General features: G+C 50.0%; 1 protein-coding gene across 9 annotated transcripts in view; it reads right to left on the reverse strand.

Moving 5' to 3' along the window:
- The window catches only part of Steap3 (STEAP3 metalloreductase), a 45,206-nt gene that overhangs the window by 10,780 nt on the left and 8,058 nt on the right, over positions 1-26,368 (reverse strand). For 6 of the 9 annotated variants that reach the window (XM_087579905.1, XM_087579909.1, XM_087579912.1 and 3 more), the window contains 2 exon segments: positions 5,310-5,809; positions 3,009-3,536 (listed from right to left, as the gene is read on the reverse strand). In XM_087579905.1, the coding sequence (XP_087436031.1) occupies positions 3,009-3,536; positions 5,310-5,809 (1,028 nt within the window). 9 annotated transcript variants of the gene reach the window in all.

The following is a 26,368-nucleotide window of genomic DNA, read 5'->3' on the forward strand; positions in this document are numbered from 1 at the left end:
GCTTTGGTATGCGAAACCCCAACCTTGCTATGACAGGCTCCATCAGCCTTGGAGAATTTGGCAAAACAGCTCAAACCCCTTTTTAGGGGGTCAGACCATGTCCTGTAAGGGTGAGACCATTTACTATGACCGTGAAGTTGGCATGAGGGCAACAGTGGGTTAATACAACATCAAAGAGGAGGATCTGGGCCAGGCAGAGAATCGAGAGAATTAAGAGGGAGGGGAGGAGGCTCAAGTCAATGGCATAAGGACCTGGGTCGGATCACTTGAACCTATGTAAAAAAAAAAAAAATCTGGACATGACACATGCTTGTCACCCCAGCACTGGGAAAGCAGAGACACGTGGAACCCTTAGTCTCCCTCGCAGACAGCTTAATCCACTCAGCAAGTTTCAGGCAAGGGAGAGACCTTGTCTCAAAAAACAAAACAAAGTTCCCCAAACAGCAAGAACAACACCCAACACGGAGGGGTAGGGCGGGGACAGAACTTTGGTAAGGGAAGAGAGAGGAGAAAAGAGAAGAACCAAGATGGAGGGAGGCAGAGAAGGACAACCCAGATATGTGTGGCCTTAAATGGCCACAGGTAGTTATGAATATTTCTTAAGGGATGGATTTTTATAGGTCAATTTATCTTATGTTGGAGGGCAGTTTATATCATTATCAATTGGTTGTGAGTTTATTGTGCGAATGTTTTGTGGAGTGTAAATTTACTGAGATAAATCTGATTGCTAAATTACAAACTTACTGAGTCTTGATTTTAACGGGTTGCTGGGAGTTGATACTATAACCATTAGGACTCTGGGAATGTGGGTAGAGTTTGGAGGCAGAGAGCCAGAGCGGCGGCCACCGCTGAGATGAATTTACCCCGCTAATGCCATATGGCTCCACGATGCCGGCTATTGAGGGTTTGTGGATATTTTTAATATTTACCGCAACAGGGTTGCCTAAGGGTTGACAACCGTGGTGGTTTGAATACGCTTGCCCATGGGAGGTGGCACTCTCAGGAGATGTGGCCTTGTTGGAATGGGCGTGGCCTTGTTAGAGGAGGTTCATCACTGTGGGGGTGGGCTTTGAAGGCCCCTAGTGCTTGAGCTCTGCCTCCCGTGAACAGTCCTCTCCTGGCTGCCTTCATATCATGATGTAGAACTCTCAGTTTCTCCTCCATTACCATGCCTGTCTGCACACTGCCATGTTTCTGACCATGATGAACCTGTAAGCCAGCCCCAAGTAAATGTTGTCCTTTAAAAAAGTAACCTTGGTCATGGTGTCTCTTCACTGCAATAAAACCCAAACTAAGACAACAGCCTAGGCTGTCCTCTGCCTCCACGTGCACAGGGACACAGTTATGTGCACACATATGCATGTGCACAGGCACACAGTTATGTGCACACACATACACAGAGAACAGAAATTAGGCAGTTGGGACTGGGGACCGTGGTTTCCTTTGTGCACTGGGAGCAGGTCAGCCTTTCCTTTTTCCTCTCTAGCTGGACAAAAGCTGACCTGGCAGAGAAGGCTGAACACCCAGGGCTTCAGCCCCTGCACCCACCATCTCCAGAGCCGGACACTCCGCCTGAAGCCCATTCAGTAGAACAGGGTCCCCACACCAGATGGTAGAGGTGTGTAAGCTCAGCTACCTTAGGAAGCTGAGGCTGTAGGATTACAACTTCTGGACTTCAGAGTCCAGAGGATTCTGGTATCTTCAAGGATACCCCAAGCAACTTAGTGAGATCCCGTCTCAATATTCTAAAAAGGATACCAAAACAAAGCAAAAGGAGGTTGGGGATATAACTCAGTGGCAGAGAACTTGTTTAGCTTATGGGAGATCCTGGATTTTATCCCTAGCACGATAAAACAACCATAAAACAACAACAACAACAACAGCAAGATAAGCAACGGCAACAGTACAGAGCATGAAAACTGATAACACTAAGAAAGACAAGGACTCACACATCAGGACCCCAGGACAAAAGAGGTTGACACTTGTATTGATTGCTCTATTTGTATTGATTAGTTACACTATTTCATTATTTTGTTTTTAAGACAGGGCCGCATGTAGCTCAGGCTAGCCTCCAACTCAGTAAGTAGCCAAGGATAGCCTTCAACTTCTGATTCTCCTGCCTCCACCTCCTGAGTTCTGCTCTTACAAGCATTCACCGCCATCTCCAGTTTATGTGGGACTCAAAGCAGGCTTCACACTCACGCAGGCACTGTCCTGGCTGAGTCACGCACCCCCTCCCAATCCAGTCTAGGTTCTAACCAGCGATGGAGGATGAGTCTGGCGCTCTGGCCTTCAGGTCTCTGTGCCATTGCATAACGACTGAAGCCTCTCTTACTCATACCTGTGGCAACAGGGCCTTATAGAGCAAGTGCCTGGTGAAGAATGAATGAATGAATGAATGAATGACGCAAATTCTAAGATCATTTACTCAGCTGTTAATTTGGTTCACTTTTCTGCGGAAAGTAATATGGGCACAAGCGTGGCTCTTGTCTAGAATGACCAGTTCCGGTTCCCAACACTCCTGTGTGTCTTCAGTCTAATTACATAACCTCTCAGTGCCTTGTTTTTTCTCATCTGTAAAGATCAGTATAGTATAGCACTTGCCTTAAGGAATGAATGGGGAAGGGGACAGAGGAATCCACCACGGGTTTGTGCGGCTCTTCTAGTGTGCCTGGAGCATAGTGAGCTCCTTTGGAAGAACTCGTGATTATTATTTTTTTCCCTTCTCAGTTACACACACAAACACACACACACAAACACACACACGCACACACACACACTCATGTACATGTGTGCACTGATCCCCTCCACCACACACACACACACACACACACATATACATGGGCACCTCTCTCCCTGCAATGCCCTCCTCCTCAGTGCTCAAGGACTTCTAAGCACCTGCTCTCCCTCGGCCTTGCCTTGCTTAATTCTGTGTGAGCGAGGACAGACACACTGGTTCCCAGCCAGCTCCCAGGAAGAGTGGGGGTTGGATGGGGGAGAGGTTGTACCTGCTTCACAGCCAGGTTGACCAGATCATAGCGGTGGGAGCGGCGCAGCGGTAGGCAGAAGCTGTAGAGAGCGTGCAGCATGGCGAAGAAGAAGCTGAGTAGCCCGATCTGCTTGCGGTGCTGCAGCCAATGGTCCAGCCAGTCTGGGAAGCGCTGGTACTTGGTCCCCCTCCTCAGCTGAAGGGCAGCTGCCAGCACACCAGGCAGGTAAACCAGGGACAGCAGCACGTAAGCCACACAGGGTAGCGTGGTGTTGACCACAGACAGGGGCATCTTGTAGAACTTGTTCTCATCTTTCCGGATGTACGGCTGTAGAACGTCCCGGATGAAGTTGTAGGCATAGAAGCACACAAAGAGCCCCAGGGCCAGGAGGGTGGGCACCTTCCAGGATGGAAGGAGGCGCAGGGGTATGGCCTCTACCTCCCTCGCTGAGGCCAGGGATCCCATGTCCAGTGGGGTGAAACCCATGGCGCGCGCCATCTCTGAGACGGTGTGCTTGGCTTCCAGCTGGTCACCGCAGATGAGCACCTGTAGGAGAGAAGGGGACAGTTGTCCCGAGTCACAGGTGTGGGCGAGGCTATGGTGACCACCAGGATCGCACTCCTCAGTGAGGTGAAGAAACTGAGGCACAGAGGGGCAGGTACCGGTTCCTGTGAGTGGAAGTTTAAGATGGCTCTAATGCTCCACCCATGGATGTTCCCAGAGTCCCTGTGGCCTCCCCTCGAGACTCACTGCTGGAAGAGACAAAGCTCTCCTGTGAGTGTCCTGCTGGCTCAACGGCATTGCTGTCATGCTACATGGTCAGGCAGGCAGGCCCTGTCACCTCTGGGCAGCTGCTTCTGAGGGCTAAGTGCTAAGTGACCGCATCTTACATGTGGCCCCTGAATGTGTAGCAGCAACTGCAGACCTCATCCTTCAGTGCAGAGGTGTTCACTATGAGGCTATCCCTTGGTTCCCCAGAGACCTCAGTCCCCACACTGCCTGCAATCTCAGCCTGTAAGTCCACTATGCTTCCTGAGCTCCAGTGGAAGACACATTGGTGTCCTCAGGTCCCCAAGAACCCTGAGGGCCCTTGTTGACACAGCTGAGGTCCACCTAGTCTCAAATATTACCTGGGCAACTAGTCATCTACGTAGGATTATCAGTCTCCTGAACGGCCTGCAGGTCAGTACTATGACACCCATTTTTCAGATGAACAGACTGAGGTCTCAGAGCCTTGGGGTTTTGTTGTTGGTGTTGGTGGTGGTGGTGGTTGTGATGGTGGTGTTTTGTGGTTTTTTTTTTTTTTTTCAGATTGTCTTCTCTACTTCCTGAGCCTGAGTCTAAGGGCATTTGAGGGTCTTAGATGTTTCAAGCAAGTCTTCTTGACCTGTCCCCTCCAAGCCCTCTGTCCTAGTCAACGTTAACTGTCAACGTGGCCATTAAGTCACCTGAGGAGCTCCTCAATTAAGGAAATGTCCAGATCAGATTGTCCTGTGGGTATGTCTAGGGAGGTGGAAATGCCTTGTTAATTGATGCAGGAGGGCTGAGCCCACCATGGGCGGCACCTTTCCTAGGTCCACAGGTCCTGAGCTGTGTAAGATAGCATGCTAACCATGAGCCTGAATGAGCCAGCAAACAGCATTCCTCTGTGGTTTCTGCTGCCCTTCCTTGGCTGTGAGTGAGTTCTCTGCACAGAGGTGATGCTGCATGGAATGGCAGACAGGCCTGGGTCCTTACCCGACTTACTACGAGGACGGACTGGGACCTGTAAGCTGAAAGAAGCCTTTGCCCGCTAAGTTGCTTTCAGATGGAGTGTTTTATCACAGCAACAGAAAGGAAACGAGAGTAAGATCTCTCATTCTATCCCCCTTTCTCTATATCCCACTGAACCTGAATCTCTCTGTTAGACTGATTGGCTACCAAGCTCCAGGGACCCCTATCTCTGCCCCCTCCATCCCCACCTCCCTAAGCGCTGGAGTTGCAGCCACCACATCCAGTTTCTATGTGGCTGCTAGGGAGCTAAACTTGGGTTCTACTGGTTGCCTAGCATGTATTTTGCCCACTGTGTCCAGACCCAAAATATCTCCTTGACTTCCAAGTCAATAGTTATCATCTCTCCCTCCTTACTCTGAGGAAACCCAGTTCCCACCTCAAAAAAATTCATGGATCCCATCCTACTTATATAGTAGGGTTCAAATTCCAACTCAACCAGCTCTGGGCTAAGATCATTAATGTCTCCAAGCTTCATCTTCCTGCTGCGTAAGACGGGATTTTTTAGGTTGGCGTGAGGGATGCTGGCTGCCATTCCCTGGTACCTACCTGCCTGTTCCCATCCCTTGGGCCAGCCTGTAGGGCCCATGCAGAGATGACGTTGAAGGCCTTGACCACAGTGCAGGCAGGGAAGAGGGAGGCCAGGTACTCGGCGTTCGACTGGCGGTGCTGAAGACGCTCCTTCTCCGTGGGGTTGCTTACATCCACTAGGATCTTGCCAGCCAACTGGTCAGCAAGACTGCACAGTGAGGAGTAGTGCTCCCGGAACACGGCCACAAAGATGACCTCTGGAGAGCTCACGGCCTCCTCCTGGAAAGTCACTTGGGCTAAGGAGGGGAAGAGGCCGGCAGTGCGTTTGGGGTTACGGCTTCCCACCACCACACTGAAGCCAGAGCCCACCAGGCGTGTGGCCAGGGACCGGGCAAAATCCCCGCTGCCCAGGATGCCCACTTTGGGAGCCTCCTTGGGGACCTCAGCCAGACTGCCATCACTGTCCACCAAGCGGCGACTGATGAGCGGTTTGTCCATCTCCCCGGACATCACAGTGCCTGTAAGAGAATGCAGAGACTGGGTCACTGGAGGGTTCCCAGGGTAACTGGCCCTCTACTTCCCAACTTGTGTCAAAAAGGCTGGTTAGGCCTTCATCCAGCACCCAGCAGTGAGAATTCCACTTACAAACACAGGGACTAGGGGAGCAAGAGCAGCCCCTACCCAGATGAGGGCACATGCAGTGTGTGGGACTCCTACCCGCTGATGAAGGCTGGAAAGACAGAAGATGAAGACTGGGAAAATGGCTTTGGAGGTAAAACCACTGAGCACACAAGGACCAGCGTTTGGATCCCCAGCACCCACATAAGTGCCTGATGGGTATGAACTCAGGAATCAGAGAGGGGGGATCCCTGGAGTAAGCTGATTAGTTAGACCGACAGTCGTATTGGTGATCTTTGGGTTCACCTTGAGACCCTGCCACATTGAATACGGTGGAGAACAACAGGCTCGAGCATACTTGTGCACGCGTACCACACACAGACACATGGGGGGATAAGTCAAGATGACTTGAGAGGATATGGGAAAGGAGAAGGGAATCTGGGCGAAGCCCCTCACCATCTGAGAAACAGGAATTCCAGCACAATGCACACCCGTCCTGCCGGATGCGAGCACAGACCGGAGAGGATTGTCAAAGCAAGGACCTAGGATGGGCGGCGGCTCAGTGGAGACAGCGCTCGACACACAAACATATGAGGATCTGGGTTGGGATCTCCAGAATCCATGAACAAAAGCCAGGGGTGGTCGCATGTGCCTGTCTGTGCAGTCAGGCGGGGGGGGGGGGGGTGACCGCAGGCCTGCCAGTCTAGTTGAATTGGTTTCGGGTCCCAGTGAGAGATGCTGTCTCAAAAAATAAGGTAGAGAGTGGCTGGGAAAGACATGTGATATTGCACTGGCACACACACACACACACACACACACACCCAGAGAGAGAGAGAGAGAGAGAGAGAGAGAGAGAGAGACCTTACGAGCAATAAATGGATCAGGACAGGAGGAGGGCTGGGCACATCTACACTTGCATGTGTCTTTAGTAAGCTGCAGAAGCCCCCTCTCCATCGATGTCAGGCGTCTCCTCAGGCCCTAGGAATTAGAGAATTGAGCCACAGGGGAGTCAGGAGCAAGCTGGCAATGGAGACGCTCTGTCCAGCCTCCTGGAACCTGGGAGCACCCTGCCTGCCTCTGCAAGGCTTCCAGACCAGGGTATCCATATTTGCTACCATCTGTGTGGCCCTAGAAGCCTGGATGGACGGAAGTGTCTACTCTCAAACTGCTGAGGCAGGAGAGTGGGGTGGACGATAAGGCTGCAGAAGGTTTGTGCAAAACCTTACGGAATTAGCATATAAAAGGTGGCAAAGAAAGCTTGAGGACCCTGTGCCTTGGCTTTAAGTCAGGGCATTTAGTGTAGGTGCAGGTGTTTGTGAACAGTGTAGGTACTGTCCTCTCTCTCTCTCTCTCTCTCTCTCTCTCTCTCTCTCTCTCTCTCTCTGTGTGTGTGTGTGTGTGTGTGTGTGTGTGTGTACGAGTCTGGATTTGTTGTTTTCCTTTCCATACACTATGCTAGTTGGCCCACGAGTTTCTGTCTTCACTTTCCATCTCCCTGTAGGAATGCTGGGATTACAGATGCTTACTTACCATATCCAGCTTTTTTGTAGGTTCTAAGGATTTGAACTCAGATCCTCATGCTTGCACAGCAATTGCTTTTTACCCACTAAAGCATTTCCCCAGCTCCTGCATTCACACCCAAGGACAAGGCGTATCACTGGTCTAAAGGCCAAGGGGTGCAGAAGCTGCCTGTGTGTTTGGTGGAGGTTAAGAGTTTGAGTCTGGCCTCTAGCCCTGCCTGAGATCTATTTATAGACTGAAAGCACAGAGGGAGAGAATATCCAATTGCAGCTGTTGGGCCTAGGTCTGTAGCCTGCCTACTCACCTCCCAGCCAAGCTACAGACAAAAGAGCACTGAGCCTGGGGTGATCCTGTCCCCTCTGGGTATCTATTAGGCTGCTTGTCCCCTCTTACTTCCCAGCAGAGCCAAAAATACAGGCTGCAATTCTGGCTCTGATGGACAGCCAACCTGCCAGTTCCTGCCAGCTCCTGCCAGCTCCTGCCAGCTCCAGGCAGCCCCTGGGTACGTAAGAATGAGGATAGTCATGTAGACAATAGTCCTAGCCTTTTCTCAGGGGTTGGAACAGTCCTTCAGATTCTAAGCAATCGGGGATGGCCTCCAGGAATCCTCGGGGTGCAGTTTTCCTTCCAAATTACAATACACACCAGAAGAAAAAGCAGATTCTCATCCAGAACCCAGGATCACTCCCAGCCTCCAGGGATGGCCCTGGGTTATCTTTGGGTGTGTGTCCACATTCTAAGTCCAGGGCTTTGCACATCCTAAGGCTCTAACTCATTCTATCACCAAGCTGCATCCTCTGCCCACTTACTTTGATTCTATCCTTCACGCTGGGGTAGGGGGATGCTGTAGGAGAGTGTTATGCTGTGGGTGGGGTGAGGAGAGGGTGTGTACATCGCCATAGGTCAGAGAACAACCTCGACATTTGTCCTCGCCTGCCGCCTTTTCTGAGGTGTTGCCGTGCGCAGCAGGCTCGGTGGCCTCCGAACTGTCATCTCGGCCACTCATCTTGCCGTGGGAACACCAGGATTACACACACACACACACACACACACACACACACAGAGAGAGAGAGAGAGAGAGAGAGAGAGAGAGAGAGAGAGAGAGAGAGAGAGAGAGAGAGAGAGCCGTTTCTGGCTTTTATGTAGGTTCTGGGACTCTGAACTCAGTTCTCCATGCTGGCACTCTAAGCTCTCTATCTGCTGAACCATCTCCCATTTTATCTTGTTTTATTTTTAAGAAAGGGTCTTAAGTAGCACAGGCTGTCCTCACTTTGTAGCTGAGGATGACCTGTAACTCCTAATCCTCCTGCCTCTAATTCCTAAGTGCTGGGATTACAACTGTGCGCCATCACACTTGTTTTATGCAGTGATGGAGATTGAACCAATGATCCCTCATCCGAGTTAGGCAAGCACTGTATCAGACATCCACGGCCACATCCCCAGAACCCCTGTGTTTGATAGGATATTTTTATCTATCCTCGGCCTTTATGGTCAGGACTGTGTTGAAGGTATCTGCCTCTGACAGTCCCTGCCTAGACCCAGGTCCTGCTAACCTGCTGCTCACAAGTCCCTCGTGTCCACCAACACACGAGTAAAACGCTGACCCACAAGAACATGAGAGGACCTTGATCTCACCAGCCCAGAAATCAGAAGCTGACACACTGCGCAGATATGGAAAGTGGTCCGGCCCCTGTGGAAGGAGGTCTGTCAGATGGGTCCTCAGAAAGTTAAGCAGAGAGTTTCTCACTGCCCCAGCCATTCTGCTCCGGGGATAAATGAAAACACGCCCATACGAAAGCACATATTAACGGTACTCATACTAGTGAAACGCGGGAATAACTCAAATGCCTATCTGTTAAACGAACAGAGGCTGTCCCAGGAGTACTGCTCAACTGTAAAGAGGAGCTATGCACTAATACCTGCTCCAACCTGATGGCCACAGAATGCTTGCTGTGGGAGCGCATGCCTACAATCCAAGCACTCGAAAGGCTTAAGCAGAAGAACTTTGAGTTCAAAGCCAGCCTGGGCTACTTGCTAAGACCTGGGTCAAACAAACCAACGAAAGCAATTGCTTTGGAGTCAGGTAGTGAGTGGGAAGAGCCATGCATCCTCTGGCTCCATCAGTGGGAAGACGCCACAGGTCAGCAGGTCTGCAGATAGAAATCGGATTGATGGTTGCAGGCAGAGGAGGCGGGGCTTCGGGGAAAGTGGGGAGTGAGCTCGCCAGCACAGGGTTTCTCTTCATGGTGACATGAATATTACAAAATTGATTGTGGCGACAGCCACACAATTGAATATAGGCAAAAAAAATGCAAATATGCAAATTGGGCATATGCAAAATATTTGCCGGAGTGGTGGCTCCGTGTTTTAGAGCATGCACGTTTGGAAGGCTCTAAGTTTGGTTCCTAGCACCCACAGTCCACGGCTCACAACCTGTAACTTCAGCTCCAAGAGCACCTGATGCCTCAGACGTGTACAGGCGCTGCACTGATATGCATGTACCCAAACACAGACACTTAATTAAAAATAAAAATAAAAAAACAAATAGTTTGTTTTGCAAGATATCATGTATGCCTTGTTCAGCATATATAGAGGCCCGGGTTTAATCTAGGCATTACACACACTCAGTTTGTTTTTGTTTTTACAGAAGCTGGGCTTCCAAGGATTGTTATTTCTGTAACTGAAGAGTAAACATGCTTCGGGGTTTAGCCTGGATTCTGTGACTCGCTTGACTCTGCACCCCTAGGCTGCTTCCATGTTTTCTACATAGTGGAGCCCTCCAAGCCCCACGACCTGCAGAGAAGCCAAGCTTATGCAACAGCCACTGTTAACTGTTGGAGGGGAGCCGGGCCCTGGGGCTTGTTTCTACCTCTGCTGGCTCCATCAATGGATAGATCTGTGTGTGAGTGATGAGGTCTGGGGTTACGTTAGGACAGTCGTGCTCCAGTTGGGAGGGACCACTCGCTCTTCACTGAAAGGTCTGCGGCTTAAATAAGGACATGCAGCTGGATAGGGCACACAGCTGCAAATCTTCCAGGTGTGCTGCCTCTCATTCCTCCCGCTGGTGTGTATCCGGTTTGTCCCCTCTGAAGCTCACACTGAGATGTAGTCGGCTCGCAGAGGAGCGGCATTTAAGGGGAGGCTTAGAGGGGTGGCAGGGGATGCTCAGTTAACGAAGGCCGTAAGTCTGATACCCAGCGCTCATGTAGAAAAGCCAGGCATGGTGCTGCTCACTTGTAACCCACAGCTGGGGAGGAGGATCCCTGGACTCCCTAGAGCACCTAACATAGCCACATCAGTAAGTCCCAGGCCAGTGAGACAGATATGGGGACCTGATGAGATGGCTTAGTGGTGTTAGATCTCAGGTAGTCTCTATGTCCAGAAACAACCTCAGGATGGACTCTAGAAGGATTTGTGATACTTAGATAAAAAAGCCAGCATTCCATAGGAACTTGTAAACAGGTTCATGTTCTCCTAACAGGAGACATTCCCTTGCCTCTGGCAGGAACACGTGGCTCTCCATTGACATATACCTGTGACTGCATATCAAAACCCACGGTGGCCTCTAGGTTCCCTCAGTCCCTAACCACAAGTACCCACTATACATTCCAAAGCTCCCACGCTAGCCTCCTGGCCTTTCTCACCTCCTCCCTGCCCTAAACTCTAGGGCCCCACTGCTCATGGGCCTCCTTCCCCGGGCTACTCATCCTCCTTATAAACCAAATGGTTTTCCCGCCCTGTGCTCTCTCGCAGACAGCCCTGGCCACGGCCAATCTGATTCTTTCTTTCTCTGCTCTGAACTCCGCCAGATGCCTCTGCATATTATCTCTCTTACTGACAACAAAACTTTCCCCTACAGTCCCCTAAAGAAGGAAGGCCCACACGAGGAAGCTTGAATCTCACTTAGAAGGGGGAATAGAATAGTCATAGGTGGCAGATGGAGGGAGGGAGCTGGGAGCGAGGGGAGATGGGGAAATGAATGGGGGTGGGGGTTCAGGATCAGGTGTCAGGAAGGGCAGGAGAGATGGTTATGAAAATGAATGGAAATCTGAACTGATGGGGGTGAGGAGGTGGAGGGCATCTCCAGGATGAGACGACCTGGGATAAAGGAGGCGCCCAAGAATCAATGGGGGTGGCCTTAGCTATGACTCACAACACTGGAGATGTGGAACCTGAAGAGGCCACCTCCTGTAGCCAGGCAGGAACCCCAGTGAAGTGATAGAGGCACCTACCCACCCACAAAGCTTTCAACCCAAAATTTACCCTGTCTACAGGAAATGCAGACACGGGGGATGGAGCAGAGACTGAAGGAATGGCCAACCAATAACCAGCCCAACTTGAGACCCTCCCCATGGGCAAGCACCAATCCCGACACTTAATGATACTCAGTTGTGCTTGCAGATAGGAGCATGCTGTCCTCTGAGACGCTCCGCCCAGCATCTGATTCATACAAATACAGACACCCACACCCTTGGGGACTTATAGAAGAATAGAGGAAGGATTGCAGGCCGAAGGGGATAGGAACTCCACAGGAAGACCGACAGAGTCAAGTAACCTGAACCCTTGGGGCTGTAAGAGACTGAACCACCAACCAAAGAACATACACAGGCTAGACCTAGGTCTCCCCAAAACATGTGTAGCAGATGTGCAGCATGGTCTCCATGTGGGTCCTGAACCACTGGAGTGGGGGCTATCCCAAAAGTTGTTGCCTATCTGTGGGAAATCTTCTTCTGGCTGGACTGCGGTGGGAGAAGAAGGGCCTAGCCTCACAGAGACTTGAAGTGCCAGGGTGAGAGGCCCACAGGAGAAGGGGAAAGGGAATGGGGGAAGGATTATGGAAGCTCACTTCATCTCAACCCAGCCTCTTCCCTTCAAGGGGCCATGGTACTTTACAGTAAAGGCTCAGCTCTGTGCCCCACCCCTTCTTTAGACAGGGTTTCACTGTGTGGTCCTGGCTGGCCATTAAAGAAATGCACTACAACGTCTAGTCTTTAGGATTCTTAAATTTACTGTTGGGGATTTAGCTCAGTGGTAGAGCGCTTGCCTAGCAAGCCCAAGGCCCTGGGTTCGGTCCCCAGCTCCGAAAAAAAAAGAAAAAAGAAAGAGAAAAAAAAAAAAAAAGGATTCTTAAATTTACTGTCTTCACCTCACTCCTCTGTGTAGGGTTTAAAAAAAAAAAAAACAAACAACGACAAAACCCTCCATTTTGCCTCTTGTAAAGCAGAAATAGATTTCCAGATCAATATAGCACACTTTCCAAATATGTTCTCTGAGATAATGGCCTGAAGGTACGCATGCATTTCACCCCAAGCCAGCTTAATGGGGTGAGGAGTAGGGTGGGGCACGGCTGAGTCAGTAGAGAGCTTGCCTAGTGCGCAAGAAGCCCTGGCTTTGACCCTCTGCCCCCTGCATTCGGTAAACTGGAAGTGGTGGTGCACGGGTGCACGCCTGTAATCCCAGAGGCAAGAGGACCAGGACTGTGAGGTCATCCTCACCTACACAGTGAGTGTGAGGCCAGCCTGGGTTACACGAGACCCTGTCTAAAAGAAAATGGAGACAACCCAAAGGAAGCAGAGGCTGGGAGGAAGTGGCGCCTGGGGTGATGGCCCAGTAGGAAGATGGGCAGGACACCAGTTGGTTTAGAAGTGGGGCCTGGGGGGTTGCCAGTGACAGTCCATAAGCCATGGCAACCCCAGGCCACCCCTCTGTCAGGATCCCCAGCTCCCAAATCAAGCCCACAGCTGCTACGCCTGTGCCTCCCTGGCCCTGGAGGGCAACCTCGGCTCTGCTGTGCAGTCTTTCCCCCACCTCTGCCTGGCTCCTCCCCAGCCGCCAAGCTCCACCAAGGCAGGAACTCGGGACTGTTTGGTTTGGGGACTCCAGCACTTAGTGCCGTCCCTGACACAGGAACTTCAGTGAAGTAACATTGGCATCTGCTGAGGCTGCAGAACCTGCTGCAGGGTTCCTGAAATTCCAGGGGTCACACTCTGTGCCACTGTGGTAGGCAGGGCCACAAGAGCTGGGGAAGGGCTGGGGAGTTCCCACTGAAGTGCCGGCTAGGGTACTCAGTTCCTTTTCTGTTGCTGATTACTTTGGCCTTACCATTCGACATCACATTCCATTACAGACAGAAGTCTGCACAAGGCAAGAGGGGCCTAAGCACAGGCCATAGAGGAACACTGCTTCCTGTTGCCCCTCCCCTGCTTTCTAGCACCCAGGAGCACCAGCCCACGGGTGACACTGTCCCCAGTGGGGTGGACCTTTCCAGACCAATGAAGAGCGTGGCCCGCTCCCTTGCCCACAGGCAACTTGATGGAAGCAACTTCTCAGTGGAGGCTTTTCTCTTCCAGAAGGACTCTAGCTTGTGCCGAGACGTAAGACTATTGAGACTAGCACGCATGAAGACCACATGCACCAGGTAAGATAATCCCAGCACTCCAAAGGTGGAGGCAGGGGGATCTCAGAAGCTCCAGTTCTCTGCCTTGGAGCAGCCTACTCAAATCTCCCTTCAGAGTGTTTGTTTACCAAATAAACTTCTGCTTAAGCTGTCTTTTGACTGAATTCTTCCTTTCAAGAACTGGTGCTGTCAGGACTTCTGACAGGATCTAGAATCACTTAGGAGACAGACCTCTGGGTATGTGCAAAGGAGTTTGTAGATTAGACTGAAGGGGGATGACCCACCCTAAATGTGAAGGGCCAGGCACACGGGTTAGGCCCGGAATCAATTAAAAGAAAATGGGGTGTGCACCAGCACTCACATTTCTCTGCTTCCGCACCAGCTGCCTCACGCTCTTGCTACTGTGCCTTTCCTGCTCTGATGGACCGTGCACCCTCAGACTGTGAGCCAACACAAGCCCTTCTCCCTGAAGTTGCTTTCTTCCCCTGAGGTGTTTGTTGAGACAGTGAGCAAGGTCACTAATAACCATCCATATCAGGAGTAAGGAGAGGGGGTGGGGGATGAGGTGATATTTCAGCCAGATTAAACCCAACGGCAGGTAAGTCACCAGGCCCACAGCAGGCTTGGGGACAAGTGTGAGGAGTGTGATATTGCAAAGTCACAAAAACTGGAAGACCAGGATGTTAACACACAGCCTGGCTGGGAGGACGTTCTCGAAGGACTGAGCACTTTGGCTGAAGAGTACAGATGCCCACCTTTCATCATTTCAGTTTCCCTTCTTCAACTCAGCAGTGAAAGTCAGAACGGCTGCTCTTCAGGGCAGCTCAGTTCAACTCACGGCCATTAGACTCAGCACGAGGGTCAGTGCTGGATAGGAGAGAGGAGAGGGAAGCCCTGTTGTCAACACTAAGGTTGAGGCCTGAGACAACCCCTGCATCTTCTAATTTTCCTTACACAGCATCATTAACACAGTAATTCATGTGCAGAGTGCCCCACTCAGTCCTGCCATGCCTCCTCAGAGGAATCCCCTCAGATAGTCTTTGAATCCTCACTGTGTGCACAGGGGAAGCAAGATACCAGGCCCAAGAGATTTTAGGAGATGGGCTGACTCTACAATACAGCTGGAAGCAAAAACAAAACAAAACAAAACAAAAAAAAAAACCCAAAACAAAAAACCTCTCTGTATTAGTTTCTTTTGTTTCTGTGATAAAATATCCTGACAAAAGAAACTTACAGGAGGATTTATTATGGTTCATGGTTCAGGGGTACAGTCCACCATGGCATGGAAGGGGTGGTGGTGGCAAGAGAGGAGAGTGGTCACATGGCACCCACAGTCAGGAGAGAGAGGATTGCTGGTGCCCAGTCCACTTTCTCCTTTTTTTAGGACTGGATCTTCCCATCTTAATTAACAGAATCTAGCTCCCTCAGAGGTAGGCCCAGAGGCTAAGATAATCTAATAGATGTGTCCAGAGTCTTGTCTTCTAGGTGATTCTACACCCTATCAAGTTCATAGTCCGTATTCCACCATCACAGACTTCAATGAGAGCCTAGCCAGGCACCAGGAGAGCCAGGGAGGGCCAGCTTAGCTGTGGACAGAGAACTACAGGAGGTGGGCTGTGAGTCACTCAGTCAGCTCTTGGATGGCTGTTCTGGTCAGGTTGGAGGTCATGGAAAAACCACACCTGAGCCTAGATCCTCAGCACCCGAAGTGAGGTAGCCCGTTGTTTCCTGGGAGACTGGAGCTGCAGAGCCTGGAGCCCGTGCATCCTGAAGGCCGAGGCTGCCCTCCTCTTGCCATGGGCAGGGAGTTGAAGAATCAGAAAACAGAACAAAACAAAAAAGTTTGGCCCAGCCTTACTCCTGGGCTGGGAAGCGTGGGGGTACAGAAAAGGCAGAGGTAGCCAAGATACACCAAGACAGCTCCAGACCTTCCTCCTGGGACTCAAGCTTGATGACATCACTTCCTCCCGTTCTGTCTAGTTAGGAGTTTATTTTCCAGAAAGCCTTTGGAGGAACCTCTCTCTGCCTGCCCCTTCCTCTGGACTCTTAAGGACACTGAACTTGGTCTCCACAGCCTCACCAGCTGTTCTGGGAGGACCAGATCATAGAGCCGCTCCCCTTGGTCTCTGTGACTTGCTCTGCCCACTTCACCCACTGGCTCACTTGTCGGTCCCTGCGTGAGGCAGAGGTTACCTTTAACTCCTACATGCGTCTCCATCACTCGGCCGAGAGCCTGGCATCCAGTAGGTGCTCACTTACTATTTGTTTGAATAATGTAACTTCTGGTTTCTGTGCCAAGGTCAGGGTGTGCTTGTGTGTCTTAGCTGTTCTCCTAGAACCAAGCTGGGGCCCTGCATCCCATTGGTGATGAGATAACATAAATCTCAATCTCTCTCCTCTCCTTCCCTCCCTCTCACTCTCCCTCTCTCTCCCATTCCCTCCCGTCCCCTCCTATCCCCTCTCCTCCCTTTCTTCTCCCTCAGGGATCATATTTGGTTTTCTGAATTAATCTTTTTTTGCCTGCCAATCTTCCTCCCTCCATCTAACAAAACTCAAGGTCTGTTCTAGTTTGTTTTCTCTTGCTGTAAAGCTCACTGGCTTGGTTCCCCTGTGCCATGGCCCAGGAGGAACCTGGGGTCAGCCTTCTGATTCCTGTGAAAGAGCCTGCTCTGGCATGGCAGGACTTGGGGAGCAGCTCTATGATCTGGTCCTCGCAGGACAGCTTGACACACACACCTTTAATCTGAGCACGCAGGAGGCAGAGGCAGACAGATCTATTTTGAGTTCTAAGGCTAACCGTGTCTTCATAGTGAGGCCCAGGACAGCCAGGGCAACAACAAACACACACACAAACAAAGGGGGGGAAATACACTAAGTATAAAAGCAGCTTGAGGAGGAAAGAAAGGATTTCTTTGGTAATACTTTCAGATCATAATGCACCACTGAGGGAAGTCAGGGTAGAAACTTGAGCAGGAGGAGCTCAGGGTAGAAGATGAAGCAGTGCAAACATGTTAGCTAAAACTCTACTTACTCATGGGCTCATGCCCAGCTAGCTTCGAATAGTTGTATGAGTGTTGAGCCTTCATGTGTGTGTGCCCACCACAAGTGTAGAGTGACTACAGAGGTCAGAAGAGGGTATTGGAACCCCTGGACCTGGAGTTATTAGTCATGAACGGCCATGTTGAAGCTGGGACTCAAAACCAGGTCCTCTGCAAGAGGAGCCAGTGCTCTTACCCACGCTCCAGTCCCCTCAGCTAGCTTTTTTACACAGCCTGGGCTCAGCAGCCTAGCGATGATGTCGCCACCGTGGCCTGGGGAATTAATAACCTCTTGATGCGTCAAGAACAGTAAAGATATACCGCTGGCCTTGCTGGCTAAAAGCAAATTGCTCCTGATGGTCCTTCTGAGCAGATGCTGGGGAGAAAGGTAGCAGAAGATGTGTTAGTCCGCTCAAGGACGGAAACCACGTATGGGGGAGCAGCTTTCAGGACTCAGCCATCACCAGACAGTCCGTCTGTCTTCTACACCATGCTAAATAGGAGAGTCAAAAGGGAATATGGTAGGAACCTCTACCCTTGCATCTTTCAAGTGTGTGACAGTGGCCCTAATGTTCGTAATCCTTCTAAGGATAGTTTTGCGTCACTGCTTTTCCAGTGTCCAGTTGAACACCAACGTTAGGTGGGGCCCAAGGGAAAAGGCAACAACGAAGGTCGTCATACATGCTGGTGCTCCTCTTGCCATTTAACGTCTCCCAGCACTAGTGAAGGGCATGTGTGCTGGGCCCTTCCGATGTGGAGGATTAGGTTTAACACAGTGGGTCCTCTCTAGCATTCCAGTTTCCCCAAATCCCCAAATCCCTTCATCGACACCAAGCCAAAGGATATCCGGCTTCTCTGGCTCATTCTCAGTAGGCCTCTTTTTTTTTTTTAAATAAATACTTCAGGCAACATATCAAAAAAACTCTTCAGGGATTGGTTGATTGATTGATTGGTTGGTTGATTGATGGAAATGGTCTATGTAGTCCTATCTAGCCTGAAATTCAGAGATCCACTGCTTCTGCCTCCAGAGCACTAAGGACTAAAGTTGTGGCCATGTTTGGCACTTTAACTGTATGCAGCTCCATTTTGTACCTAAAATCTCTGTGCAAGGAGCTCATATACATTAACCCCCAGCCAATCTGGTTCTTTCAATCCCTCCACCATTATCCCACACCCCTCAGATCCATCCCCACACATATTCCGCAGACTTCTGCTTGCACAGATTAGCAAATCCATTAAGTTCTTCACTGGTGTGGCCAGCACACCTCTTCGTTTCCCCTCTAGGGGCCTATTGAGCCTTGAGTCCCATTATACACGTACAGACAATGATTCACGGGACTTAGGGATATCCGTGTTGTCTTGCCCAGCATCTCCTACAGAGACAGTCTCATTCTACAGACACTGCAAGAGTAATTCCCACAGACTAGAGTGAAGAGGGCCATACTTCGGGGGTGGGTGGGGGCACACCCTCCTCGGATGAAGAAATCTGAAGATTCAACACCTTCAACCTCCTTAGGGTTCTCCCCAACACATGTCTCCACCTTAGGCCACAGGATCACCTTTTCCCCCTAATCAATATCCTCACTTTAACTGTTGGCCTCACTCAGGTCTGAGACTTGAATTTCTGTTGTAAGTTGGCCAACCTTATAGGAGGGGCTTGGGTTTGACTCTTAGCAACTTAAAATGTATGGCTGCCCGGGAGAAGATCCTTCCAGGGCACACCTAGAAAAACCTTTGCCTGCTGATGTGCATCTGGAGCTGGTTAATTTTATCACTAAGTTCGTACATTTGTCTCTTTACCCAGAGAGTCTGGAAGTCACCAGCCAACATCACTATTTTCCTTATCTTTCTACAGATGGCCAAAAGTTTTATGAACAGAGTCACTAAACTACTCTCTCCTCACAAGAGATGAATCAGGATGACTTTTAGGTCGACTTACAGGATGTTGTCCAGGTAATCCAACAGTGGCTATCTCATGCTAGAGGGGCCAGGAATGCAGGAGTTTCTCAGTGTACTGGTTACGTATCTCAGCAGTTTCAAACTGTCCCTATGGGTCTAGAGACTCTACTGGGCTTTAGTCTTCTATGGAAACCTAAAGAAGCTGGTTCTAGCATCAGTGGGAAGGGGGGAAGTTATGCTGCTTCAGCAGGAAAAAATTAGCTTGACTACAAGACCGAGGGCAGCAGGCAAAAGCAATTGTTTCCTTCTCCATATCCTTTTATCTGTGCTGCCACCAGAAGGTGGGCCACACACATTTAGGGTAGGTCTTCCTGACTCGTAATCTTATCAAAAGAGTCTCTTTCTCGGCCCAGCCTGGTTTAACAGTGCCATAAACATGTGGGAAGGGATGACGGGAGATTATGGGGCTTCCCATAATCTTAAAGATGTTCACACATCTTTAATCCCAGCACTTAAGAGACAGCCAGGCAGATCTGTGCGACTGAAGGCAACATAGTGAGTTCTCTGCTAACTAGGGTTACAGGGCTGTCTCAAAAACAAAACAAAAAAACCCCAAAAAACAAAAAACAAAACAAAACAAACAAACAAACAAACAAAAAACCCCACAAAACCAAAGTAAAGCCCCTCACAGCAGTGCCTAGCAACTTTCATAACTATCAGATCCAGACAAGTTTGCAACTAAGATCAGCAATTAAAAGGCCCAACAGAAGGCCCAGTTGCTGGGGCTAAGGAAATGGCTCAGTCAGTAAAGTGGTTGCCTAGAAAATATGAAAAACTTGATCCCCTGCACCCACACACAAATCAGAACTTGGTGCCATGCACTGATCCTAGTGCTGGGAAGGCAGATCCCTGAGTCAGTTGGTGAAGGGGACACCTGATGTCACTCTCTGGCTCCACATGCAACCCCCCAACACACATGTGAACATACATGTTAGTGCAAACATACATGAACATACATACATACATACATACATACAGTCTCTGTACATACATGTGAGCACACTTACATATAAGGGCACACACACATGTAAGTACACACATATGCATGCATTTTTTTTACGATGAGGAAGAAAGAGAAGCCTCCCAGTTCCTCTTTAAGACAAAAGTTGATGCTTTTGTCCTCTGATCCACTGGGCTCTCTGTCGCAGGGACGGAACAAGTATACAGTGCCTTGCACCTTCCCTTGGAGTCCTGGGAAGCCCCATAATCTCCCATCATCCCTTCCCACATGTTTATGGCAATGTTAAACCTAACAGCCTTTGATATGAATTTACAACCCTCAGGCAGGTGGAGGGAATAATAATGTCTATAAAGTCTTTCTGGGCTGCGAAGATGGCTCAGGGGTAAAGAGCATGCCATGAACATACTAAGACCAGAGTTCAGATCCCCAGCACCCATATAAATGCCAGATAGGAGTGGTAGCCTGCCTGTAATCCCAGAGACGAGACAGGGACAGAGGATCCCAGGTAAGACTAGAAAAATTTGTGAGCAGTTGTTTCCAGTGACAGTCTGCCTCAATCTGTAAAAGATCCAAATTCACAATTCGAAGAACAGTTTCCATTGAATGCTGTTGGTGTTGTACCTCCCTAAAGTTGAAAGATCCTATATCAAGTTATCATTAAATTGGGGATTGCCCACATAGCCCGAATGAAAATTACACCCTTGCAAAAAAGAAGAGATTCCCAGGGACAACGCCTTCTCCCTCTTTCTGCCACATGACTTCCTCAAGTAGTAATCCAAGGTTTCCTTGGGGGCATGAGGCTACTGAGGAAAGCAGCAAGAACACCCCAGCACTCTGTAAGTGCCAAAATACCCAGGGTCAAATGAGACGAGATTAGAAGACAAGACCAGATGTCACCATGCAGCAATCTATGACCTTGGGTGTGTTGGGAAGATGCTTCTACTTTACACATCACATGAAGGCTTGGACAGGTAAAGGGACTTTCTCCTGGACCCAGAGCTGGCTCTGCCTTCATCTAGTCTCCGAATTCAACTGATGCCTTGGGTGGTAGGGTGGAGGCTATGTGGGTGCTACAGATGTCACCTGGTCAGCATCAGGTTCTATATTCATGTCTGTTTCCTTCCTGTGTCCTATATCTTCTTTCTGAGCTGCTGGGAACAATTTCCCAGTCATTCTTCCTGCTGCTCCTTTAGAGTGGGGCTGTCCTCCATCCTGGGTCTTGAATGAGGGTTCACTCAGACCCAGGCCCTTGTTCCTTCCTTGGCTCAGGGACCACAGTCTCTCTCCTTGCCCAACCCCTACATCTAACTCCCAAGAACAGGGAAGAGAAGAGTGGCAGATCTGGAGATGCAGGCCAATTGGTAGAGAGCTTACGGAGCACACAGGAAGCCCTGGGTTCGATCCCCAGAACCATACAAACTAATGGCATCGTAGTGTTTGCTATTTCCACATTTGGGTGGTAGAGGCAGGAGGATGAGAAGTTCCAAATTGTCCTTGGTTACATGATGAGGTTGAGACCAGCCTGGGCTATAGGAGGCTCTGCCCCAAACAAAACAAAAACTAATGACAGTCAAATGTCTTAAGTGGCACACTTCGGTTTCCTCTGTGGCCATCTTTCCTATCAGATGGACTCGTACAAACATTTTGCTGTTATGTTTCTTGTAAATCTGCCTGGGATTGTTATTTAGACATCATAAAAATCATTATTATTTTTTTAAGGAAGGCAGTTTTGTGCCCGCTGAAGAGAAAACAAAGGCCATGCACATAAGCCAGGCCACACACACTCGTGCACACAAGTCTGATCTGACAGAAAACAGCATTTTCTCCCCACATCACTTTGCAGAATAAAAGCAAATGAATAATTGATAGAGCTTTTACAAACATCTAGCTTTTCAAACCCTTCTAGAAAAATCCAGTTCGATTACTCGCAGCCAGCAGTTCTGTGTAAAATTTATAATTCCCAGCAGACCCACATTCCTCAGAAATACATCACGAACATTAATTTTTTTTAAAGCGACACACACTAAAACCCACAAAGCTGCTGCTTTCTCTGTGTGTGCAAACCGGAGCTGTACACTCTGAAAAGTCTTTGTATCACCGACTGAACGCTCTCCCTGAGAAGGTGGCCCGGAGGTACACACAGCAGACAATCAATCCCCCACTTTATTTTGACAAGATCTTATTCTACTGTTCTCTTTGTTGCCAGGTTGAGGCTGTGCAACCCTCAGGGAAACACTGCTGTCTCTGGGCTCTGGTAAATCTGCAGACCAGAACAGCACCCTCAAGTGGGCCAGAGGATGGTGTACTAGTTAGTGAACCAGGTCTTAGGCCATGATCAGACTTACCGGCAACAGGTGACTGCGCCATCTATCTTCAGGGGAGGTCTGAAGTTTTAGAGTGCTCAGACAATCCCACTGCAAGCCTCCTCTTCTGACTAAAGCGTCCACCTCTGGCAGTCTGCTTGTGGTTTTTTAGAAGCAGTGAGTAACCCGGACACCTCCCCTCTCAGTTTGCCCGCCTACAGCTGGCCACGAGGACTGGCCCTGGAGAGGTGGCTGATGTTTGGTTAGAGAGTGCCCTGAGAGAGCAATTCTGCAGGAGACTTCCTGTTTGGGGAGGAAACCTTACTGTAGTAATTAGTGGCTCAGACTGCAGAACCTTTGGTACAGGAATTGAGGCAGGATGGCAAGCTGAAGCCAGGACGCATAAAATGAATAAATGTCATAGAGCATAAAGGAGAGGGCAGACTGAGACACTGAGACCCTTCAAGGTACAAAGCAAGCATAATGGTAACAAAGTAGCAACTGATCAATTTCCCGGAGGGTAATTCATTGCAATCACCATGGCTGTTCCGGCTTCTGGAGAATTCTCTCAGCATTTTGTGCTGATAGGAGAGGCTTCTTTGTCACTACATGCCAGACAGTGCCCGTAGCAGAAGATGAGGGACAGAGAGCTCTAGAAACATCTCACTGGAAATGGTAGATAAAGGCACACGCCCACTCGCCGGGCTGCTTACCACTGAGTTCCAAGGCTTTGAAGGCAGCCCAGAGTTCACGAAGCTACTATACTGTTGATGGGAACCAAGATGCCTTGTGCATGGACGTATCTTACTGTCTTCAGTCTGTCCGAGAACTAGCAAACTTGCAGTCCAGTGAAGTCTGCTGGACACATCCCAGTCTGTGGCTTTATAAGGACTAACAACTAGAGCAGAGCCATATTGCTCTGACAGGTGGTCCTCTATGCCGGTCCCTAACAGTAAAACCTTTTGGGGGCAGGGCTAGATTCTGGAATCTCACGGGGTCCAGCAGCACAGGTCAATACAGAAACTGGTTTTGTTTTCTCTTGCTTCATGCCCTGACTTGTGACCCTCTTGTACTGGGAGGCCTTCCATCTGAGTTTGAACATACTCCTAATCCACCCAAACCCACTTTCTTGGAAATCCAACCCCCTGCTGTTGGATGCTTTAGACATCTATCAGCTCCCATAGCCCTAGATAACATTTACCCATTCTGAATCAAGTAAGGCTGGGTTGCTGTACTCAGACAGCCCTGAAGATGAACTTGAGCTTAACTACCTGCTAACAGTGTGACCTTGAGAAGACTTCTTTCCTACTCGGAGGGTCTCATGGAGACCAGGTTAGTCTTAGACTTCATGCGTTGTAAAGAATGACCTTGAACCCTTGATCCTTCAGCCTCTACCTCCCCAGGTCTAGGATTACAGGGATAGTCGACTATGTCCAGTTTATGTGAGCCTTTGGTTGGAGACCTGGACTTCATCCATGCTCAGCAAACACTCTGCCAGCTGAGCTATGTTCCCAGTGTTCCCTCTGTTTTGACCATTAAGTAAAACAGTGACTAAGGAAGCCCTGAAAAACACAAGTTACTCAGTGTTTGTCTGTTGTCTGAATCTGCTCTCTGTTACTGGGGTCCCACATGATCCCTGCACAGTACAGCTGGGGACAGAAACCTGTCCATCTCCTGCAGTCCCTCACTCTGAGCTGGAAGATGGCTGCGGAGCCAGTGGGAGTCCCAGGAAAGCTCTCGTCACCAGTGAGCTCCAGAATCACCCAGAGATCTGGGCAGCAGGATTTGAGACAAAATTCCTGACTCGGTACAGGAGACTTAGCATACGGTGTCCCAGCCAAGGTTGCTGGGAGATCTCCAGGTCCCCTTAGAGTAGTGCTCTGAGAGGAAGGACACTTCCCCAGGAAATAAAACACCTGCTGGGTGGAGCGGAAAGGAGCTAAGGACTCTCTCCGTGTAGTTCCTTAGTGTCCCACCTGCCCCCGTGGGGCTTTGCTCTGGGAGACCCTGAAAACAGAGGTGCATTAAGGTCTCCAGCCACAGAGCCTGGTTCCTTAGGAGCAAGGCTTTCCAGAATACCACCTCCGGCCCAATCAAAATCCTTCATGACTAGGCTCTGGCTGCTTCCCCCACTTCCGGCTCCGGCCAGTCTGGAGCCACCTCTCTAGGGACTGCCAGAGGGACTTACTTCATCTTTTACATGGCTCAGTCTTCACTGGGGCCATCTGTTTGCTGGGTACAACCACTGCTTCCTGTATGCTTCTGACCCTTGCACAGGTATGGCTGGTCACCCAAACAACCGAGCTCCATGTCACTGCCCAGGTCAGCTCCACCAGGATCACAGCCACCTAGAACACGCTTGCCCTTGGAGACACCCAACCTCATTGTTGGGGTCCTGCTACCTCCATAAGACTACCGGGAAGAATGGCAGACCTACTCCCCCACACAGCCAGACAGCCGCCCCACAAATATCCAATGCCTGTAGTATTGGTGGTTGGGGTTTGCTGTTGGAGGTCTGCTCGCCAGCCCCAGGAGGGCCTTGCTGTCTTCAAATGCCCCGGGACAGCCCACTCCACCCTTCACTGATCCTTATATCCCTCCACATTCGTGCCACTGGCTAGTGTGGTGCTCTTGGCACCGTCTCCTCATTTGTACAGATGAATCCCCTAACCTGATAGCTAAAGAGGCTTAAATCAAGCCACTGGAGCCGGGGAGCAGCCCGGTGCAAGAGCACTTGCCCAGAATGCTCTAACCCTGTGTTTAGTTCCCAGTATGGAAATAATGTCTAAACACCAGGCCGCTGGCACGGAGCGTAAGACAGACACACACCTGTCTGACTCGGAACAGTGAGTGGAATTCACAGTTGCTCCTGTGGGTGACCGAGGTGACAGGTAAGGATGTGTTGTCTGCGAGTGCTAACTCTCCTGATGGAGGGCTTTTACACTGCAGGGGCAACCAGGCAGAGATCTACTCAAAACAGTGCTCTGGAGGGCTAGGCACATGGAAGGGAGAGGCCTTTTCCTTACTTGCACTCAGAGATACAGAGGGTTCAGGTGAGTGTAACAGTTCGGTGGTCTTCCCTGCTGTGCTGGTCTGAGTGCCTGGCACCTAGTCAGTGCTTTATAAGTATTAGTTGAATGATGAAGCAGGATTTGGACAGACCTAGGGGTGAGTGGCAAGGAGTCTCCGGTATGGGGTTGAAAGAAGAGACTGAAGGCTAGTCCGCCCTTGGAAAAGTCACGTGGTTGGAAGGATAACACCATTGCTTGGGCCAGGCTCAGTTAGTGGGGAAGCTAATGGCTCAGGAATGAGAACTGTCATTTCAGATGGGATGGCATTACTGCATGGCAGGCCAAGGACAGGAAAGGGGGTGAACTGCAGTGCACTATTGGAGTGGGACAGATTATAGGCCCAGTTTTGGGGGTCAACCAGAAGACGTGATTTCCTGACTGGATACTTGTGTATCATGTGATGAACCTACTCCCATAACCTTTATAACCTCACAGATTAGAATGAGGTTTCACGGGAGGGGCAGGAGAAGGAGACAAGCACTGGTAAGATGGCTCATTGGTTAAAGTACGTTCTGCACAAGCCCTGCTGACCTGGTGACCTGGTAACCATGTAAAGAGGAGAACCACAAGGTCTCCTGAGTTGTCCTCTGACCTCCACCTGTGTACCATGGCACGCACATGTCTTCACACATCACAAAACAGAGGCACACACCCATCCCTTCACAAAGGAGGAAAAGAGCCCACGTAGATTATAAATCGGCAAACGCCTTTAAATCCAGAGGCCTATTCCTGGTCTAGACACTATATAGACATTTCATAGAGTACTTAAAGTACCCACCTCCTGTCTGCCCAACCCAGTAAGTTCCAACCACTCTGCAGGGTAGGGAAGGCAGCAAGAGGCAGATCCAGTTTCATTTGGAAGGCAGAGAACCCAAGTCCCGGAAGGCCTTCCACCCCTGCCTCGGCCTATTAAGGTTTCAGTTTGCAGAGCAGGGAGCACAGAGAGACTTGTTCCTCTCCTGGAGATAGGCACCCAGATTCTCAGCAAGGGTTCCTGGGGCCTGGAGCTGGGGCCAGCCCTGTCACAGAAAAGGGGATCTCACACTCTACTGTGGGCTCCGAAAGTCTTTTCTATATGACCCTGGAAGGTCCAATCAGATTAATACTAAAACCTGACATGGGGAAATAACTCAGTTGATAAAACTACTTGCCTCGAAAGCGTGAGGACCTGAGTCCAATCCCCAGAATCCATTTTTTTTTTTTTTTAAA

The sequence above is a fragment of the Rattus norvegicus genome, chromosome 13 (genome assembly GCF_021556685.1).
Source record: "Rattus norvegicus strain SHRSP/BbbUtx chromosome 13, alternate assembly SHRSP_T2T, whole genome shotgun sequence".
Classification (NCBI taxonomy): Eukaryota; Metazoa; Chordata; class Mammalia; order Rodentia; family Muridae; genus Rattus; species Rattus norvegicus.